At 41.1% G+C, this 17,232-nt stretch overlaps 1 protein-coding gene across 1 annotated transcript in view; it reads left to right on the forward strand.

The window, feature by feature from the left end:
- slc6a11b (solute carrier family 6 member 11b) overlaps positions 1-9,507 on the forward strand; it is a 162,301-nt gene extending 152,794 nt beyond the window's left edge. Inside the window, exons 13-15 of the mRNA XM_072582165.1 lie at positions 5,010-5,110; positions 6,700-6,870; positions 8,389-9,507. Coding sequence (XP_072438266.1) covers positions 5,010-5,110; positions 6,700-6,870; positions 8,389-8,547 — 431 coding nt within the window. The 3' untranslated portion in view covers positions 8,548-9,507. The remainder of the gene's footprint in view (positions 1-5,009; positions 5,111-6,699; positions 6,871-8,388) is intronic.
- Positions 9,508-17,232: the final 7,725 nt, after the last annotated feature.

Raw genomic sequence — 17,232 nt, forward strand, 5'->3', positions numbered from 1 at the left:
CATTGCATTATTCTAATAGGTTTAATTGGAAGCACTAGCTTTTGGAACGCTGCTCCTTCGTCAGGCGGTTGTGGAGTACACAATTGTAACCACCTGATGAAGGAGCAGTGCTCCGAAAGCTAGTGCTTCCAATTAAACCTGTTGGACTATAACGTGGTGTTGTGTGATTTTTAACTTTGTACACCTCAGTCCAACACCAGCATCTTCATATCATGCATTATTCTAGTGACTTGAAAAATGATACTATTTGGCATTTATGTCTGACCATACCCAAGAGAAAAGTAAGGTGTTCCATAAATGAGTTAGGAGAAGGGGGACACATTGAATGATCATTGAATAATCTGCGTGTCTTTGTAAATCACAACAAATTGCCTCGCCAGTTAAGCAAGTAATTAAGGAAGCAATAGATTTTTTTGTTTTATAGTTAGGCATTTGAAGTTTTAAAATTGGGAAGTCTTGGTACAACGGTACAGGGTGTTGGTGAGATCACAGCTGGAGTTTTGGACCCTTTATTTAAGAAAGGATATGCTAACCTTGCAGGCAATTCAAAAGAGATTCACCAGGCTGATCCTGGGATGAAGAGGTTGATTGATCAAAAATGGCTAAACAAGTTAGGCCTTTATTCATCAAAGTTAGAGCTGCTCTTATTTCAAGATCCTGAGGGGACTTGTCAGGGTGAGTACAGAGAAGAAATCATTGGAATTCTTTACCCAGAGTGTTGTGGGGGACAGAAGACTGAAAGCGTTTAAGGAGTAGGGAGCCAGATGTTTGAAATATCAAGAAGCTGAAGATTGTGAGGAGTTCACATAACAGGAATTGAGGCCTGGGATAGATCAGCCATAAGCTTATGAATGACAGGGTAGGCTTGAGGGGCTGAATGACCGACTTTTGCTTCTATTCCTTATGTTTTTAAGAGATGTGGCATTGCAGTGATGTCACTGAACTAGTAATGCAGAATCCCAGGCTAACGCTGGACATCAAATTCGCATTCATCAATCAGGAGCAAGTCCTGCCTTAGAAAGCTGTTGGTCACACAGGTTGGTTGGCAGTTCTGTAGTCCCAGAAATACTACCAGGAGTGGTGGTCACTACTGCAGATACAATCAGTCCCCAGATTCTGAACTTAAGGCCTCAGGCACAACATCTCTCAGTGGAGATGGCAAGGGAAAGTGACGCGTGGTGGGGAGAGGAAGATGGAGAGACCAGGATTGGAGGAGCACCCACAAATTGAATTGAATTAGCTTTATTATCACATGTACTCAAATGAGTGCAGTGACAAGTTTACAGTCGCCACATTACATCACTATCTTAGGTACAAAAATACCTAAGGTGTAGATACTTAAGGTCCAGTTGATAGGAAACAGAATAAAATTTTACTTTTCTGAAATAAATAGTCCAATATTACAGGCCATAGAAATAAATTAGAAAAATAAACAAGTGAAAACTTCAGAATGTCAGTCTTTCTGACCCAGTCCATGCTGGTACCTAGCCTCAGGAAGACCTCCACCACCACCTGCGCCGACCCCTTCAACGTAGGAGTAGTCCCATTTTGGGTGCCATCTTTTCACTGCTGGGCCTACTTTGCTGACATCACTGAATCCACAATCGCCTCACCACTGGGCCAGAGTACTGCTGGCCCTGACATCAGGAGAACTGCTGCTGCCACTGGCCTCAAAAGGCGAGAGAATGCCCTCGCTGCCATTGGTCTTCTAGTGCCAGAATACCCTCACTGCCACGGGTCTCCTATCATCAGGAGAATACCCTCACTGCCACGGGTCTCCTGTCACCATGAGAATACCCTCACTGCCACGGGTCTCCTATCACCAGGAGAATACCCTCACTGCCACGGGTCTCCTATCACCAGGAGAACACCCTCACTGCCACGGGTCTCCTATCACCAGGAGAATACCCTCACTGCCACGGGTCTCCTATCACCAGGAGAATACCCTCACTGCCACGGGTCTCCTATCACCAGGAGAACACCCTCACTGCCACGGGTCTCATATCATCAGGAGAATACCCTCACTGCCACGGGTCTCCTATCACCAGAATACCGTCACTGCCACCAGTCTCCTATCACCAGAATACTCTCACTGCCACCGGTCTCCTATCACCAGGAGAATACCCTCACTGCCACGGGTCTCCTATCACCAGGAGAATACCCTCACTGCCACGGGTCTCCTATCACCAGGAGAATACCCTCACTGCCACGGGTCTCCTATCACCAGGAGAACACCCTCACTGCCACGGGTCTCCTATCACCAGGAGAATACCCTCACTGCCACGGGTCTCCTATCACCAGGAGAACACCCTCACTGCCACGGGTCTCATATCATCAGGAGAACACCCTCACTGCCACCGGTCTCATATCATCAGGAGAATACCCTCACTGCCACGGGTCTCCTATCACCAGAATACCGTCACTGCCACCAGTCTCCTATCGCCAGAATACTCTCACTGCCACCGGTCTCCTATCACCAGGAGAATACCCTCACTGCCGCCAGTCTCCTATCACTGGAAGAATGCCCCCACTCCTGTTGCCTCGTATCACCCAGAGAAGCCACACTCGCCAGTCCACATGAGACCAGCTCTCACTGTCGTACTAATACAGCCAACCAACCTGCCACAGAAATGAAGAAAATAAAAGGAAAGGAAAATATAGTAAAACAAAAGAGTAGAAGCAAATGTGAAACAAAGAAGGAAAGCAGACGGGAGCAGATGGGCCCAGGAAGTGCAGATTTGAGTGACATGACCCGACTTGACAAAGGGCAAGCAATGAAGGTTTTTGCTTCTGGGGCCAAGCACACATCCCCTTCCATCAGTGACCAGTGTATTGTCACTTGAAGATCTCAACTGGTGCAAACTGGGCCTTTAAAATTGCAGTAAGTTGGAAGGGGGAAGCAAGATGGCTAAAAGGTCACCTAAGAAAGTTTTTACAGCCTCTCACCTGCCAATCCACTGGTGGGAGATTGTAAAGTTGTCCTGAAGATTTATGTAATTAATAATTAGTGTTGAAAGCTAATGTACAATGCCACTTCTATCGCTATATATATAAGACCATAAGACATAGGGGCAGACATTAGGCCATTTGGCCCATCGAGTCTGCTCCACCAGTCAACCCCATGTAACAATATGTAACAATATATCGTTCTAATTCCAACATAACTGTTTATTTTTATTAAACCTGAAAAGAAAGTCAGTCTAGGCTATCGAGTTGGATGATCATCCATGATCATATTAAATGGCAGAGCAGGCTTGAAGGATCAAAAGGCCTTCTCCTCCCGGTCTCTGTGTTTCCATGTTTTAAGATGTTTACAAATGAATGAAGGAGGCTGCCATACTAATGAGACAGTAGATGGTGCTGTTGTAAAGCAGCCTCTATTTTTCAAACTCTTGTACATCAAAGAAGCACGAGTCTTTTGTATTAATGGCTGGGAATTTGTATAATGATGGTGAAATAGACATTGTTCACTGTCATTATTGTGAAATTAATAGTAAATTCTGCTGTCTGCAGCTGCAACTACATTCAATACAGACTTTGCTCTCAGTATTCATTCAAAGTACGTGCTATTGAAATGTTTGCTGTTGGGAATAATTAGAAATTAATGAGCTGATGTGAGTTTCCACATTGTCACTATTATTTTAGCCGTAAAGCCCATGTAAAGGTTGCCCCTTTTTCTATCATGTCCCACCAGTTGTTTTTACAGCGTGCTAAGTCCTTCTTAGTTTTCAGTAGCCTCTCCAACCATGAAGACATAATTTTCTATTTGTGAGACATCGTATTTCCCTATTCCATGTTAAAATTACAGAACATTTAAAGTAATCAAAAAAAAAAGTAAGTTTTATGAAACTTTGGATTTTCACATTAATCCTTGCTTTCCAATCTTTATTTTGTTTTCTGGAAAATTATTAGATAATCTTCCTTTTTTATTCCTGATTTGCTGTCTGTTCGAATTCTTCAATGTAGTTGTTCAGCCTGCTTGATTATAAAGCTGCAACTAAGTGGTCCCCTATAGCTAGCACCAGAATTAATTATATGCCATAACAATTTGCTAGATCTTTGCAGGAAGCTATTTTAAAGTCAACAGAAAGTGCCACCAATGGTTACAGAATCTGAAACATTATGTTTTGAAGGTGGACAGTCTTTCTAGCTTCAAAAATGTCAAATTCTTACTGGGTGTTTTATTATGTGGCAAATCTCCTCTAAGAAGATCGACATTTACGTGGGGGTGGCCATTTTAGTCATAATGCCACTCTGTAGCCTCTCAGTAAAACACAATTATTGTTTTATTTTGTGAGCCTCTTTGGAAAGCTTATGAATGATGAACTCATTGGTAAATTATAGCTAGCTAGTGACACTGTGAAGATAAGATTTTTTTAGACGTGGTATTTCAAGGGGAAAATATTAAATACTTTTACCTTTGACTTGCTGCAGTTTTTCAATGTCAGACATGTATCTCTGTGAGCATATTTAGAAGCCAATTTCAGAAAGAAAAAAGAATCAGACAGTGTTATTAATACATAGTAATTATGGAAATATCAAGTTTCCTGAATACAAAATGTCTCCTGAGCTCTTTAGAACAGACTGATGGAATAACTTATCTTAATTTTTGAAATAAAATATGTCTAGAGTGTTCCACTCCTACATATGCAAGAAAACTTCTTAACCAAATACATTAGAGTCAAGATTAGGGTGGTGCTAGAAAAGCACAGCAGGTCAGGCAGCATCCGAGGAGTTGGATTCCTGGTGAAGGGCTCCTGCCCAAACGTCGATTTTCCTGCTTCTCGGATGCTGCCTGATCTGCTGTACTTTTCCAGCACCACTCTAATCTTGACTCTGATCTCCAGCATCTGCAGTCCTCACTTTCGTCTAACAAAATACATTACTCTAACAGTTCAGATTAAAGGTATTATCAAATATTGCACAAATACTAAATTGTACAGATAATAAGATCGCCTGTCTTATGTACGGTGTGATACTTGATATTTTAATCTTTCTTATGTTCACAGGAAGTAACAGATTCTATGACAATATTGAAGACATGATTGGGTACAGGCCATTCATTTTAATTAAATGGTGCTGGAATTTCATCACTCCTGGTATATGTTCAGTAAGTTCTTAAGCTGATGCTGTACCCCTTGACAAAGGCTTTAATTTCGCACACTGTTAAAAAAGAATCATCTTCAAGTTGTTCTCAGTGTTACATATTTTACAATATAATTGCACTTTACATCCTCTATTTGTAATAATTTATGTAGTATTTGTTTTTAATTTCTTCTTTAATACCTAGCTTGCTATCTGCAGTTTACTTTGCATCAAGTACACTTGGCTTCCTTTGTGTTCTTAAATGTATTCACTTATGCATGTGTTTATGTGTAGAATTATGTACTTATCTCTTCAGAGCATGAATTTGATTGACACTATTTTTATTACAAAAATATACGTTGGTTGAGTTTATGTTTTGAAAAGGAGTAGAGAACGAGACAGGCTGTGAATACTAGTGCAAAGACAAATCTGACATCAGAATCTGTGTTCAAGCTGGTCTTGCAGTAGGTGATTTAAGCTACAATGCATTTAAGGGTTTAAAGTTATTTGACAGTTGTAGATGACAGAAAGGACGTATCCCTGAGTAGCAGGTCTCCCGTTGCAGTTACTTTGTATAGACCAAGATGTCTTCTGATTTTTGCCCTGCTGTCATGACAGCTGCTCGTCCCCCTGAATCACACCACTGCCACCTCTGCTGATGATCAGGCATTAGTCTCATTGCAAAGATGGTTGGAGGTCTTGTTCACTGACTGGACCTTCCAACATTAGAACATGACTGCTCTCCCTGAAAAGGCTCCCAGTGATTGCTCCCTAATTGGCTGCCTCTGGCAACATTCAGTGTATCTTCCTATCACAGTCTCCTGTTCACAACTCATGAGCCAACTGGGGACAATCGATTGGATGAAGCCAGGAAGTGAAGAATACAACTCATAAGCAACAATAACCAAGTAACTACTGAAAATCCAACTAACAGAATGTGTATGTCATAAACATAAAATCAGTATTGTCCCATTCTTTGATTATTGAGAGAGACAAATGGTGGTTTAACACCCTTCAGGTGAGGTTGAGAGAGTGGGGCTTTCACGGTAACCTCAGCTGCTACAGGAATTGAACCCTTAGTCTTGTGTCACTGCCAACCAGCCAGCTATATTAGTTGGCCCCTTGAATAGTAAATTTTGAACATCCCACTTCTTTAAAGTTGTTGTAAGAGAAAGTTGTTTCACACACCTGTAATGACATTGGACTGAAGTCATGCTGCATGGGGTACAATGATGAAGCTTTGAGCAGTAACCTTCCGAAAGGGTGTCCAAGACTGCTGCTCTGTGGAGTCAGAATCAAACACCAGAGTTCGATTTGAGCAACCCTAAAATTGGAAATGTGAAACTAAACACAAAATGCTGGAAATTCTTAGCAGGAGAATGTAACAAAAGAGAAGTAGGGTTGGCGACTCTTCGTTGTGAAGGATCACTACCCTGAAACATTAACCAGAGTAAATTGTTACTTCTGCAAAACAGTTTTGTTTTCAGTATTGCAGGATAATTGAATCCTGAGTGAAATATTTGGGAAGGAAATTTAAGATGTTTTACAAAATGCACATTAGAATATCTGAAGCAGATATTTATCTTAAATGTTACTGACCCTTTTATCTTTCAGGCGATTTTCATTTTCTTCATTGTGAGATATAAACCACTTAAATATAACAACACATACGTCTATCCCGACTGGGGTTATGCTTTAGGATGGGCCCTAGCTCTTTCTTCCATGGTTTGTATACCTCTAGGACTTATCTTCAAAATTTGGAACACTGAAGGAACTTTTCTACAGGTAATTATAATTGGATATGTAAATACTATCGTTATTATTCTTAATCCACCAAGTCTATTACATTGTCTGCTTCTTGTCAAATAAACAACCAGATAGTTTGGTGCATCAACTTCTGCTATCACTTCAGTGATTCTTGCTATATGTGAAATCCTGAGAGATTTGTACTTAAGATATGATGAGAAAATTCTTGTACATGTACAGTCAAAAACTCCTAGTGCTGAGTATTGAAAATCTAGGTTGTAAGTTGTGTTCCAACTAAAAAGCAACTTACTATCCTGTTTGCTCCACAACTACTTGCATTGGCTGTTCCAAGCCCTATTTCTGTGACATTTTCTTCTTTAAAAGAAGATAATATAACTTTGGAGTGTGTATTGCAAATGCCAAGTTGGCTGGTAAAGATGTCCACCACTGCTTACACATGTGCAGATGGTACCAGTAACTCTTGATTTTCACCAAGTCTGTGAAACACCTCCACACAATTGTTCAGTGAAAACTATTATGACCAGCAATAAACCTCAGTTACAATTTAAATGTGGCTAAGTGGAAGTTTGAAGTACTTTTATTTGAGTCCAACCAGCATTTGTTTTCTAGGCAAAATTTTCTCAGCAGATCAAATTTAGTTTAGAGATTGTGGTTTCTGATTTGTAAGGTTTAAAAATCAACAAACTGTTCTGACCAGGAACGGAACCCATAATGTAGGATTTTATTATTTTTGTGTGCAAGGAGGTGCAAATAGAGTGTATATGAGAGCTGTTTCAACAAAATCATTTTAGTCGATTTTTCTAGTGTTTAATGTACCTCAGTCAAAAGCATTATACAATATCCACTTGACATTTTATGCATACTAGCTCTTTGCACCACCTAGAGGTGGCATACATACGATTTGTAGCCTTATACCTTTTTACCAGCGCCTCTGATATAATTGCTCCAACTTCCAAAATGATTAAGTGCGACTTTCAAGTTAGCTATATCATGCATAGATGCTAGAAGTGACCTTGTTACCACCAAAGTAGTGAAGGAGAAATAATTCGCATTCTCATGTGCACAGAAATTAAATGAATTTAAGATCAGTTGTGGTTCCAGTATACTTTCTAGTTAATTCTGATTTCTCTCTTTTACTTTTATGTGCTCACTGCACACAAGGCAACTCACTTCCTTCTGCTGAGTACCCAGTATCTTGAGCTCTGCATTGTATCTACAGCTAAGTTCCTTTTCACAGCAATAACTCATTAGCCTGTGTCACAATTCCTCTCACAAATGCCAGCAATATACAATGGAGGAGTGATGTGGCTGGCTGCTCCCAGTAAACATGAGAATTTAACAAAATGTCAGATTAGAAGCTTGCTTTCTGCTCACTCGGGTTAATTCATAAATAATCTATCAATTGTTTTTGCCTAATCTCTTACATTAAACTGGTATAATAGACATACAGAGGTGCACGCCTTCAAAAAGGAAAGAAAAAGATAAATAGCCCCAACACTGAATTGTGTTCTTTTAAAATTCTTTTTACAATTACAGAGAATTAAGAAGCTTACAACTCCCAGTCTGGACTTACGACGAAAAGGAGTAGGATCACTCAATATGGAGACATGCTGCAGCACAATTAATGACTGTGAGAGTAAACTGAAAGGTGATGGACGTATTCCTGCCATCACAGAGAAGGAGACACACTTCTGAGCAAATTCCCTGGTCTCTTTTTTAAAAAAATACAAGAAAGCAAAATGATGTCACTTAATTATAGAGGCCTGCTTGTTTTGCACAAACTTTATTATTAACATGTTAATTCAAAGTTAAGCATTATATACTTGTTTAAAAAGTGACTTTTTAATGATTGTATAAGTAACTGATTATATATAGTACTTGATATTAGTGAGCTCATGTAATAGTGTGACACTGGTAAATGTTTTGTAGAAATTCTAGTGTGGAATCAATGTATACTGTGTTGTAAAACTTTTCTACTTGGAACTCTTTTTCATTATGGAAGGCACAGTGTTTATTGGACATTCTTGCTCATCTGTGAGTATGAAAAAGGCCATTCCAAGTCATACCGCATGTTTGTGGAGTCATTATTTTTGAGCCTCCTACCTATATTCATTTGGTAGGTACAACAAAAGTCTCCGATGTTAAGGAGGCAAATTAAATACAACTTCAGTTGTCACTTCTGAATCATTTTTGATGGAATTTGTTATTTAAAAGCTTTTAAATTTACAATATGTCTATAGATGCGACTTTCGTCACTTGTATATTTTCCCTAACCAAAGTCCCTTATGCATACATATTGATTGGTGAGGTCCAAAATATATTACTAAAGTTCTCTGCTTGTAAATGTCTGCTATAGATATTGAATAACCCACTACTGATATTTTTAAAAAACATTTCAACTTTCCTACTGGTATTTGTTATTTTCTCAGACAAATTTTCAAGAAATTGTTGGGGGGAATAATTGGATCTTTTTAGTTTCTGTGAAGATGTTTTGGTACATAGTAAGGCAAAGCAATCATCCCTTTTTAAAAGAATTTTCAGTATTAGGTTTGGTGCCAAGTTGTTTCACACACTGGAGAGTTTTGTGGCACAAATTTTTATTGTCTGCTTACTCATCATTTTTAAAAGATAAATAAAATTATCAATTTACCTCAATGCTGTTCACTTTGTTTGTGGAATTGATCTCTAGCCTGGAGAAAGGTGTCACCGTATGTATTGCTGCAAATAATATTTCAAAAGAGAACAAAAGTCAAGAAACCAGAGGTTGATGGCTTTCCTGTGTAAAGTGCTGCTTGAGGGCACTGAAATCGGAGAGCAATCTTTAAGCAGTTATTGTTCAACAGCTTACTGGGAGCAACAGAGTTTAGCTCATTTGTTTGCCTCCTTTTGCTACAACTCTCATCTGTTTTCCTTTGTCATAAGTAGGATCATATGGATTGAGTACCGAAAAAGGACAGGATAGATGATGCAGGTTTTCCTGATGCACATGTCCAAGATCTCCTTGAGAAAATTAAATTAAAGGAGACGAGGTTCCTTGATGTCCAAAACAACAAACAGCCCAGGAAAAGGTCCCTGTTTTACCTGTGAGGTAGGTGGCACTGATGCTGAGTGCTAGCCTTCTTACTCACGACAGTTACAATGCATTTCATTGGTGCAAGCAAATTAACTCACTCACAATTTTCTTAACCTCCTGAGCACAATTGAAGTATTACTTTAACAACTAAATTTTCATAATAGGTGCTGTAGTCTAGTGATGTGTTACAGTTCAGCAGTTTGTGCAATCCTTATCCAGCTACACACATGGAAATCACATACAGGCACATTATAAAAGGTCCTCCCTCCACTTCATCTGGTAGAAAACCACTACATCTCTTACTTTCAGGTCTCCCATGTCATTTGTCACCAATTTCTCAATTGCCATCCTTCCTTTCATTTACTCTGTTCCCATGCTGGAGAACTGAAGACACAAAACTGAACAAGGACAAATCACTTCAGGCATATCCCCAACTTTAAACACCTCATCTCATACAAGAAGAAAGATGATGGATCTCATCAAGAGTAATACTGTTCTTACCACAAAATGTTGGTGGCACAATGCCAGAGCTAAGGATAGTGACTTAAGATCCATGTTGTCACTCTACTATCTCTATAAACAGAGACTTTACCTCATGGTTAACTTAGATGGTAGATGATGGCAGATTGAAATATGCCCAGGGATCCTGGTAAAGATCTCCTGTTTCATGTTCCACTGTTATAGCTTCTCCAACCAATATAAGTCCTGCATTGTTTGCTTTTTAGTTGTCACGTAGCAGTTCATTTGGGTGGGATGTGATAGCATTTAGTGAAGATGTGGTATGGTTTATATGTAGATATAACAAGGATTGGGAAATGAGTGAGGATGTTTCTATTAGAGCTGACTTTACAGCTTTGGAGACCAATTGTCTCCAGAGTTAATAGCTTTTCACCTCAAGGCAGGAATTCAAAGAAACATCACAACAATATTTAGGCTTGGGGTTAATCAGCTGAGCACAGGAAACAACTACCAGTTGTGAAATTCTCGTCGCCAACTCTCCTTTGCTACAGCAGGAGAGAAATCTTTTCCTTTGCAGGCACCAATACAATGTGGGAAAAACTGCTTGGAAGCTAGACTGTTAGAGATCCTGGAGGATCGTTGGACATACTGAGAGTTAACAGTCAAGGCTTCTTTATATTGTACAACGACAGACTTCCCAAGATAAACAGGATGGCTTTGAAAGTGGAATCTTGACCATGTATGCCTCATGCACTAACTTTTTATAAATGGTCTTGAAGGATAATAAATGGCAGTTACATCATGAAGCTTCATTTGAGAAAAATAGTTTTGGAATAAGCATCTACAACAGTTTACGTGTATTGACAGTTTCAGATGATTTGTGAATTAACACATCGTGAGATCTTTTATGTGACATGAAACTTCGACGTAGACATAAAATTCTGATGTATAAAGAAACAGGATTTTCAACAGTTTTCAGCAAGCTCATAAGGTATAGAAACTGTGCATAGAGTCATAGAGATGTACAGCATGGAAACAGACTCTTCGGTCCAACCGGTCCATGCTGGCCAGATATCCCAACCCAATCTAGTCCCACCTGCCAGCATCTGGCCCATATCCCTCCAAACCTTTCCTATTCAGATACCCATCCAAATGCCTCTTAAATGGTGCAATTGTACCAGCCTCCACCACATCCTCTGGCAGCTCATTCCATACACGTACCACCCTCTGCATAAAAAGGTTGCTTCTTAGGTCTCTTTTATATCTTTCCCCTCTCACCCTAAACCTAGTTCTGGACTCCCCGACCCCAGGGAAAAGACTTTGTCTATTTATCCTATCCATGACCCTCATAATTTTGTAAACCTCTATAAGGTCTCCCCTCAGCCTCTGACGCTCTAGGGAAAACAGCCCCAGCCTGTTCAGCCTCTCCCTGTAGCTCAGATCCTCCAACCCTGGCAACATCCTTGTAAATATTTTCTGAACCCTTTCAAGATTCACAACATCTTTCCGATAGGAAGGAGACCAGAGTTGCACACAATATTACAACAGTGGCCTAACCAACGTCCTGTACAGACGCAACATGACCTCCCAACTCCTGTACTCAATACACTGACCAATAAAGGAAAGCATACCAAACACCTTCTTCACTATCCTGTCTACCTGCGGCTCCACTTTCAAGGAGCTAGGAACCTGCACTCCAAGGTCTCTTTGTTCAGCAACACTCTCCAGGACCTTACCATTAAGTGTATAAGTCCTGCTAAGATTTGCTTTCCCAAAATGCAGCACTTCGTATTTATCTGAATTAAACTCCATCTGCCACTTCTCAGCCTATTGGCCCATCTGGTCCAGATCATGTTGTAATCTGAGGTAACCCTCTTTGCTATCCACTACACCTCCAATTTTGGTGTCACCTGCAAACTTACTAACTGTACCTCTTATGCTCACATCCAAATCATTTATGTAACTGACAAAAAGTAGAGGGTCCAGCACCAATCCTTGTGGCACTCCACTGGTCACAGGCCTCCAGTCTGAAAAACAACCCTCCACCACCACCCTCGGTCTTCTACCTTTGAGCCAGTTCTGTATCCAAATGGCTAGTTCTGCCTGTATTCCATGAAATCTAACCTTGCTAATCAGTCTCCCATGGGGAACCTTGTTGAATGCCTTACTGAAGTCCATATAGATCACATCTACTGCTCTGCCCTCATCAATCTTCTTTGTTACTTCTTCAAAAAACTCAATCAAGTTTGTGAGACATGATTTCCCACACACAAAGCCATGTCGACTATCCCGAATCAGTTCTTACTTTTCCAAATACATGTACAAATACAGGATTCCCTCCAACAATGTGCCCTCCACCGAGGTCAGGCTCACTGGTCTATAGTTCCCTGGCTTGTCTTTACTGCTCTTCTTAAACAGTGGCACCATGTTTGCCACCTCCAATCTTCCAGCAACTCACCTGTGACTATCGATGATACAAATATCTCAGCAAGAGGCTCAGCAATCACTTCTTTAGCTTCCCACAGAGTTCTTGGGTACACCTGATCAGGTCCTGGGGATTTATCCACTTTTAACCGTTTCAAGACATCCAGCATTTCCTCCTCTGTAATCTGGACATTTTGCAAGATGTCACCATCTATTTCCCTGCAGTCTATATCTTATATCCTTTTCCACAGTAAATACTGATGCAAAATATTCATTTAGTATCTCCCTCATTTTCTGTGGCTCCACAGTGCTGATCTTTGAGGGGCCCTATTCTCTCCCTAGTTATCCTTTTGTCCTTAATATATTTGTAAAAACCCTTTGGATTCTACTTAATTTTATTTGCCAAAGCTATCTCATGTCCCCGTTTTGGCCTCCTGATTTCCCTCTTAAGTATACTCTTACTTTCTTTATACTCTTTTAAGGATTCACTCGAACTTTCCTGTCTATACTTGACATATTGTTTCCTTCTTTTTCTTCACCAAACCCTCAATTTCCTTAGTCATCCAGCATCCCCTATACCTACCAGCCTTCCCTTTCACCCTGACAGGAATATACTTTCTCTGAATTCTTGTATCTCATTTCTGAAGGCTTCCCATTTTCCAGCTGTCCCTTTACCTGTGAACATCTGCCTCCAATCGGCTTTCGAAAGTTCTTGCCTAATACCGTCAAAATTGGCTTTCTCCAATTTAGAACTTCAACTTTTAGATCTGGTCTATCCTTTTCCATCACTATTTTAAAACGAATAGAATTATGGTTGCTGGCCCCAAAGTGCTCCCCCACTGACATCTCAGTCACCTGCCCTGCCTTATTTCCCAAGAGTAGGTCAAGTTTCGCACCTTCTAGTAGGTACATCCACACACTAAATCAGAAAACCTGTCTTGTACACACTTAAAAAATTCCTCTCCATCTAAACCTTTAACACTATGACAGTCCCAGTCAATGTTTGGAAAGTTAAAATCCTCTACCATAACTACCCTATTATTCTTATAGATAGTTGAGATCTCCTTACAAGTGTGTTCCTCAATTTCCCTCATATTATTGGGGGGGTCTATAATACAATCTCAATAAGGTTATCATCCGTTTCTTATTTCTCAGTTCCACCCAAATAACTTCCCTGGATGTATGTCCGGGAATATCCTCCCTCAGCACAGCTGTAATGCTATCCCTTATCAAAAATGCCACTCCCCCTCTTCTCTTGCCTTCCTTTCTATCCTTCCTGTAGCATTTGTATCCTAGAACATTAAGCTGCCAGTCCTGCCCATCCCTGAGCCATGTTTCTGTAATTGCTATGATATCCCAGTCCCATGTTCCTAACCATGCCCAGAGTTCATCTGCCTTCCATGTTATGCCTCTTGCATTGAAATTAATGCAGTTTAATTTATTAGTCCTACCTTGTCCCTGTCTGCCCTGACTGTTTGACTCACTTCTGTTCTCAGCTGTACCCGTCTCAGATTGATCTCTTTCCTCACTATGTCCCTGGGTCCCATCACCCTCCACCCCTCCATTTGGATACAGAACTGGCTCAAAGGTAGTGTGGTGGGTGGTGTTGGAGGGTTGTTTTTCAGCCTGGAGGCCTGTGTCCAGTGGAGTGCCACAAGGATCGGTGCTGGGTCCCCTACCTTTTGTCATTTACAGAAATTTGGATGCGAGCATGAGGGATACAGTTAGTAAGTTTGCAGATGACACCAAAATTGGAGGTGTAGTGGACAGCGAAGAGGGTTACCTCAGATTACAACAGGATCTGGACCAGATGGGCCAATGGAATGAGAAGTGGCAGATGGAGTTTAATTCAGATAAATGCGAGGTGCTGCATTTTGGGAAAGCAAATCTTAGCAGGACTTATACACTTAATGGTAAGGTCCTAGGGACTGTTGCTGAACAAAGAGACTTTGGAGTGCAGGTTCCTAGCTCCTTGAAAGTGGAGTCGCAGGAAGATAGGATAGTGAAGAAGGTGTTTGGTAAGCTTTCCTTTATTAGTCAGAGTATTGAGTACAGGAGTTGGGAGGTCATGTTACAGCTGTACAGGACATTGGTTAGGCCACTGTTGCAATATGTCATGCAACTCTGGTCTCCTTCCTATCGGAAAGATGTTGTGAAACTTGAAAGGTTTCAGAAAAGATTTACAAGGATGTTGCTGGAGTTGGAGGATTTGAGCTACAGGGAGATGCTGAACAGGCTGGGGCTGTTTTCCCTGGAGCGTCTGAGGCTGAGGGGTGACCTTATAGAGATTTACAAAATTATGAGGGGCATGGATAGGATAAATAGACAAAGTCTTTTCCCTGGGGTCAGGTAGTCCAGAACTAGGTTTAGGCTGAGAGGGGAAAGATATAAAAGAGACCTAAGGGGCAACTTTATCACACAGAGGGTGGTACATGTATGGAATGAGCAGCCAGAGGAAGTGGTGGAGGCTGGTACAATTGCAACATTTAAGAGCCATTTGGATGGGTATATGAATAGACCATAAGACCATAAGACCATAAGACATAGGAGTGGAAGTAAGGCTATTCGGCCCATCGAGTCCACTCCGCCATTCAATCATGGCTGATGCGCATTTCAGCTCCACTTGCCAGCGTTCTCCCCGTAGCCCTTAATTCCTCTAGACAACAAGAACCTATCAATCTCGGCCTTGAAGACATTTAGCGTCCCGGCTTCCACTGCACTCCGTGGCAATGAATTCCACAGGCCCACCACTCTCTGGCTGAAGAAATGTCTCCGCATTTCCGTTCTGAAATGACCCCCTCTAATTCTAAGGCTGTGTCCACGGGTCCTAGTCTCCTCGCCTAACAGAAACAATTTTCTAGCATCCACCTTTTCAAAGCCATGTATTATTTTGTACGTCTCTATTAGATCTCCCCTTAATCTTCTAAACTCCAACGAATACAACCCCAGTATCCTCAGCCGTTCCTCATATGCTAGACCTGTCATTCCAGGGATCATCCGTGTGAATCTCCGCTGGACACGTTCCAGTGCCAGTATGTCCTTCCTGAGGTGTGGGGACCAAAACTGGACACAGTACTCCAAATGGGGCCTAACCAGAGCTTTATAAAGTCTTAGTAGTACATCTCTGCTTTTATATTCCAACCCTCTTGAGATAAGAGACAACATTGCATTCGCTTTCTTAATCACAGACTCAACCTGCATGTTTACCTTTAGAGAATCCTCGACTAGCACTCCCAGATCCCTTTGTGCTTTGGCTTTATTAAGTTTCTCACCATTTAGAAAGTAGTTCATTCCTATATTCTTTTTGCCAAAGTGCAAGACCTCGCACTTGCTCACGTTAAATTCCATCAGCCATTTCCTGGACCACTCTCCCAACCTGTCTAGATCCTTCTGTAGCCTCCCCACTTCCTCAGTACTACCTGCCTGTCTACCTAACTTTGTATCATCGGCAAACTTCGCTAGAATGCCCCCGGTTCCCTCATCCAAATCATTAATATATAATGCGAACAGCTGTGGCCCCAGCACCGAACCCTGCGGGACACCGCTCGTCACCGGCTGCCATTCTGAAAAAGAACCTTTTATCCCAACTCTCTGCCTTCTGTTAGATAGCCAATCCTCAATCCATCCCAGCAGCTCACCTCGAACACCATGGGCCCTCACCTTGCTCAGCAGTCTCCCGTGTGGCACCTTATCAAAGGCCTTTTGAAAGTCCAGATAGACCACATCCACTGGGTTCCCCTGGTCTAACCTACTTGTTACCTCTTCAAAAAATTCCAACAGGTTTGTCAGGCATGACCTCCCTTTACTAAATCCATGTTGACTTGTTCTAATCAGACTCTGCTCTTCCAAGAATTTAGAAACCTCATCCTTAATGATGGATTCTAGAATTTTACCAACAACCGAGGTTAAGCTGATTGGTCTATAATTTTCCATCTTTTGCCTTGATCCTTTCTTGAACAAGGGGGTTACTACAGCCATCTTCCAATCGTCCGGGACCTTTCCTGACTCCAGTGACTCTTGAAAGATCTCAACCAATGCCTCTGCTATTTCCTCAGCAACCTCTCTCAGAACTCTAGGGTGTATCCCATCGGGGCCAGGAGATTTATCAATTTTAAGACTTTTTAACTTTTCTAGCACTATCTCTTTCGTAATGGCAACCATACTCAACTCAGCCCGGTGACACCCTTTAATTTTTGGGATATTACTCCTGTCTTCCACTGTGAAAACTGACGCAAAGTACTTGTTAAGTTCTCCTGCTATTTCCTTATCTCCCATCACTAGGCTCCCTGCATCAGTTTGAAGTGGCCCAATGTCTACTTTTGCCTGTCGTTTGTTTCTTATGTACTGAAAGAAACTTTTACTATTATTTCTAATATTACTGGCTAGCCTACCTTCATATTTGATCCTCTCATTTCTTATTACAC

The sequence above is a fragment of the Chiloscyllium punctatum genome, chromosome 12 (genome assembly GCF_047496795.1).
Source record: "Chiloscyllium punctatum isolate Juve2018m chromosome 12, sChiPun1.3, whole genome shotgun sequence".
Taxonomy (NCBI): Eukaryota; Metazoa; Chordata; class Chondrichthyes; order Orectolobiformes; family Hemiscylliidae; genus Chiloscyllium; species Chiloscyllium punctatum.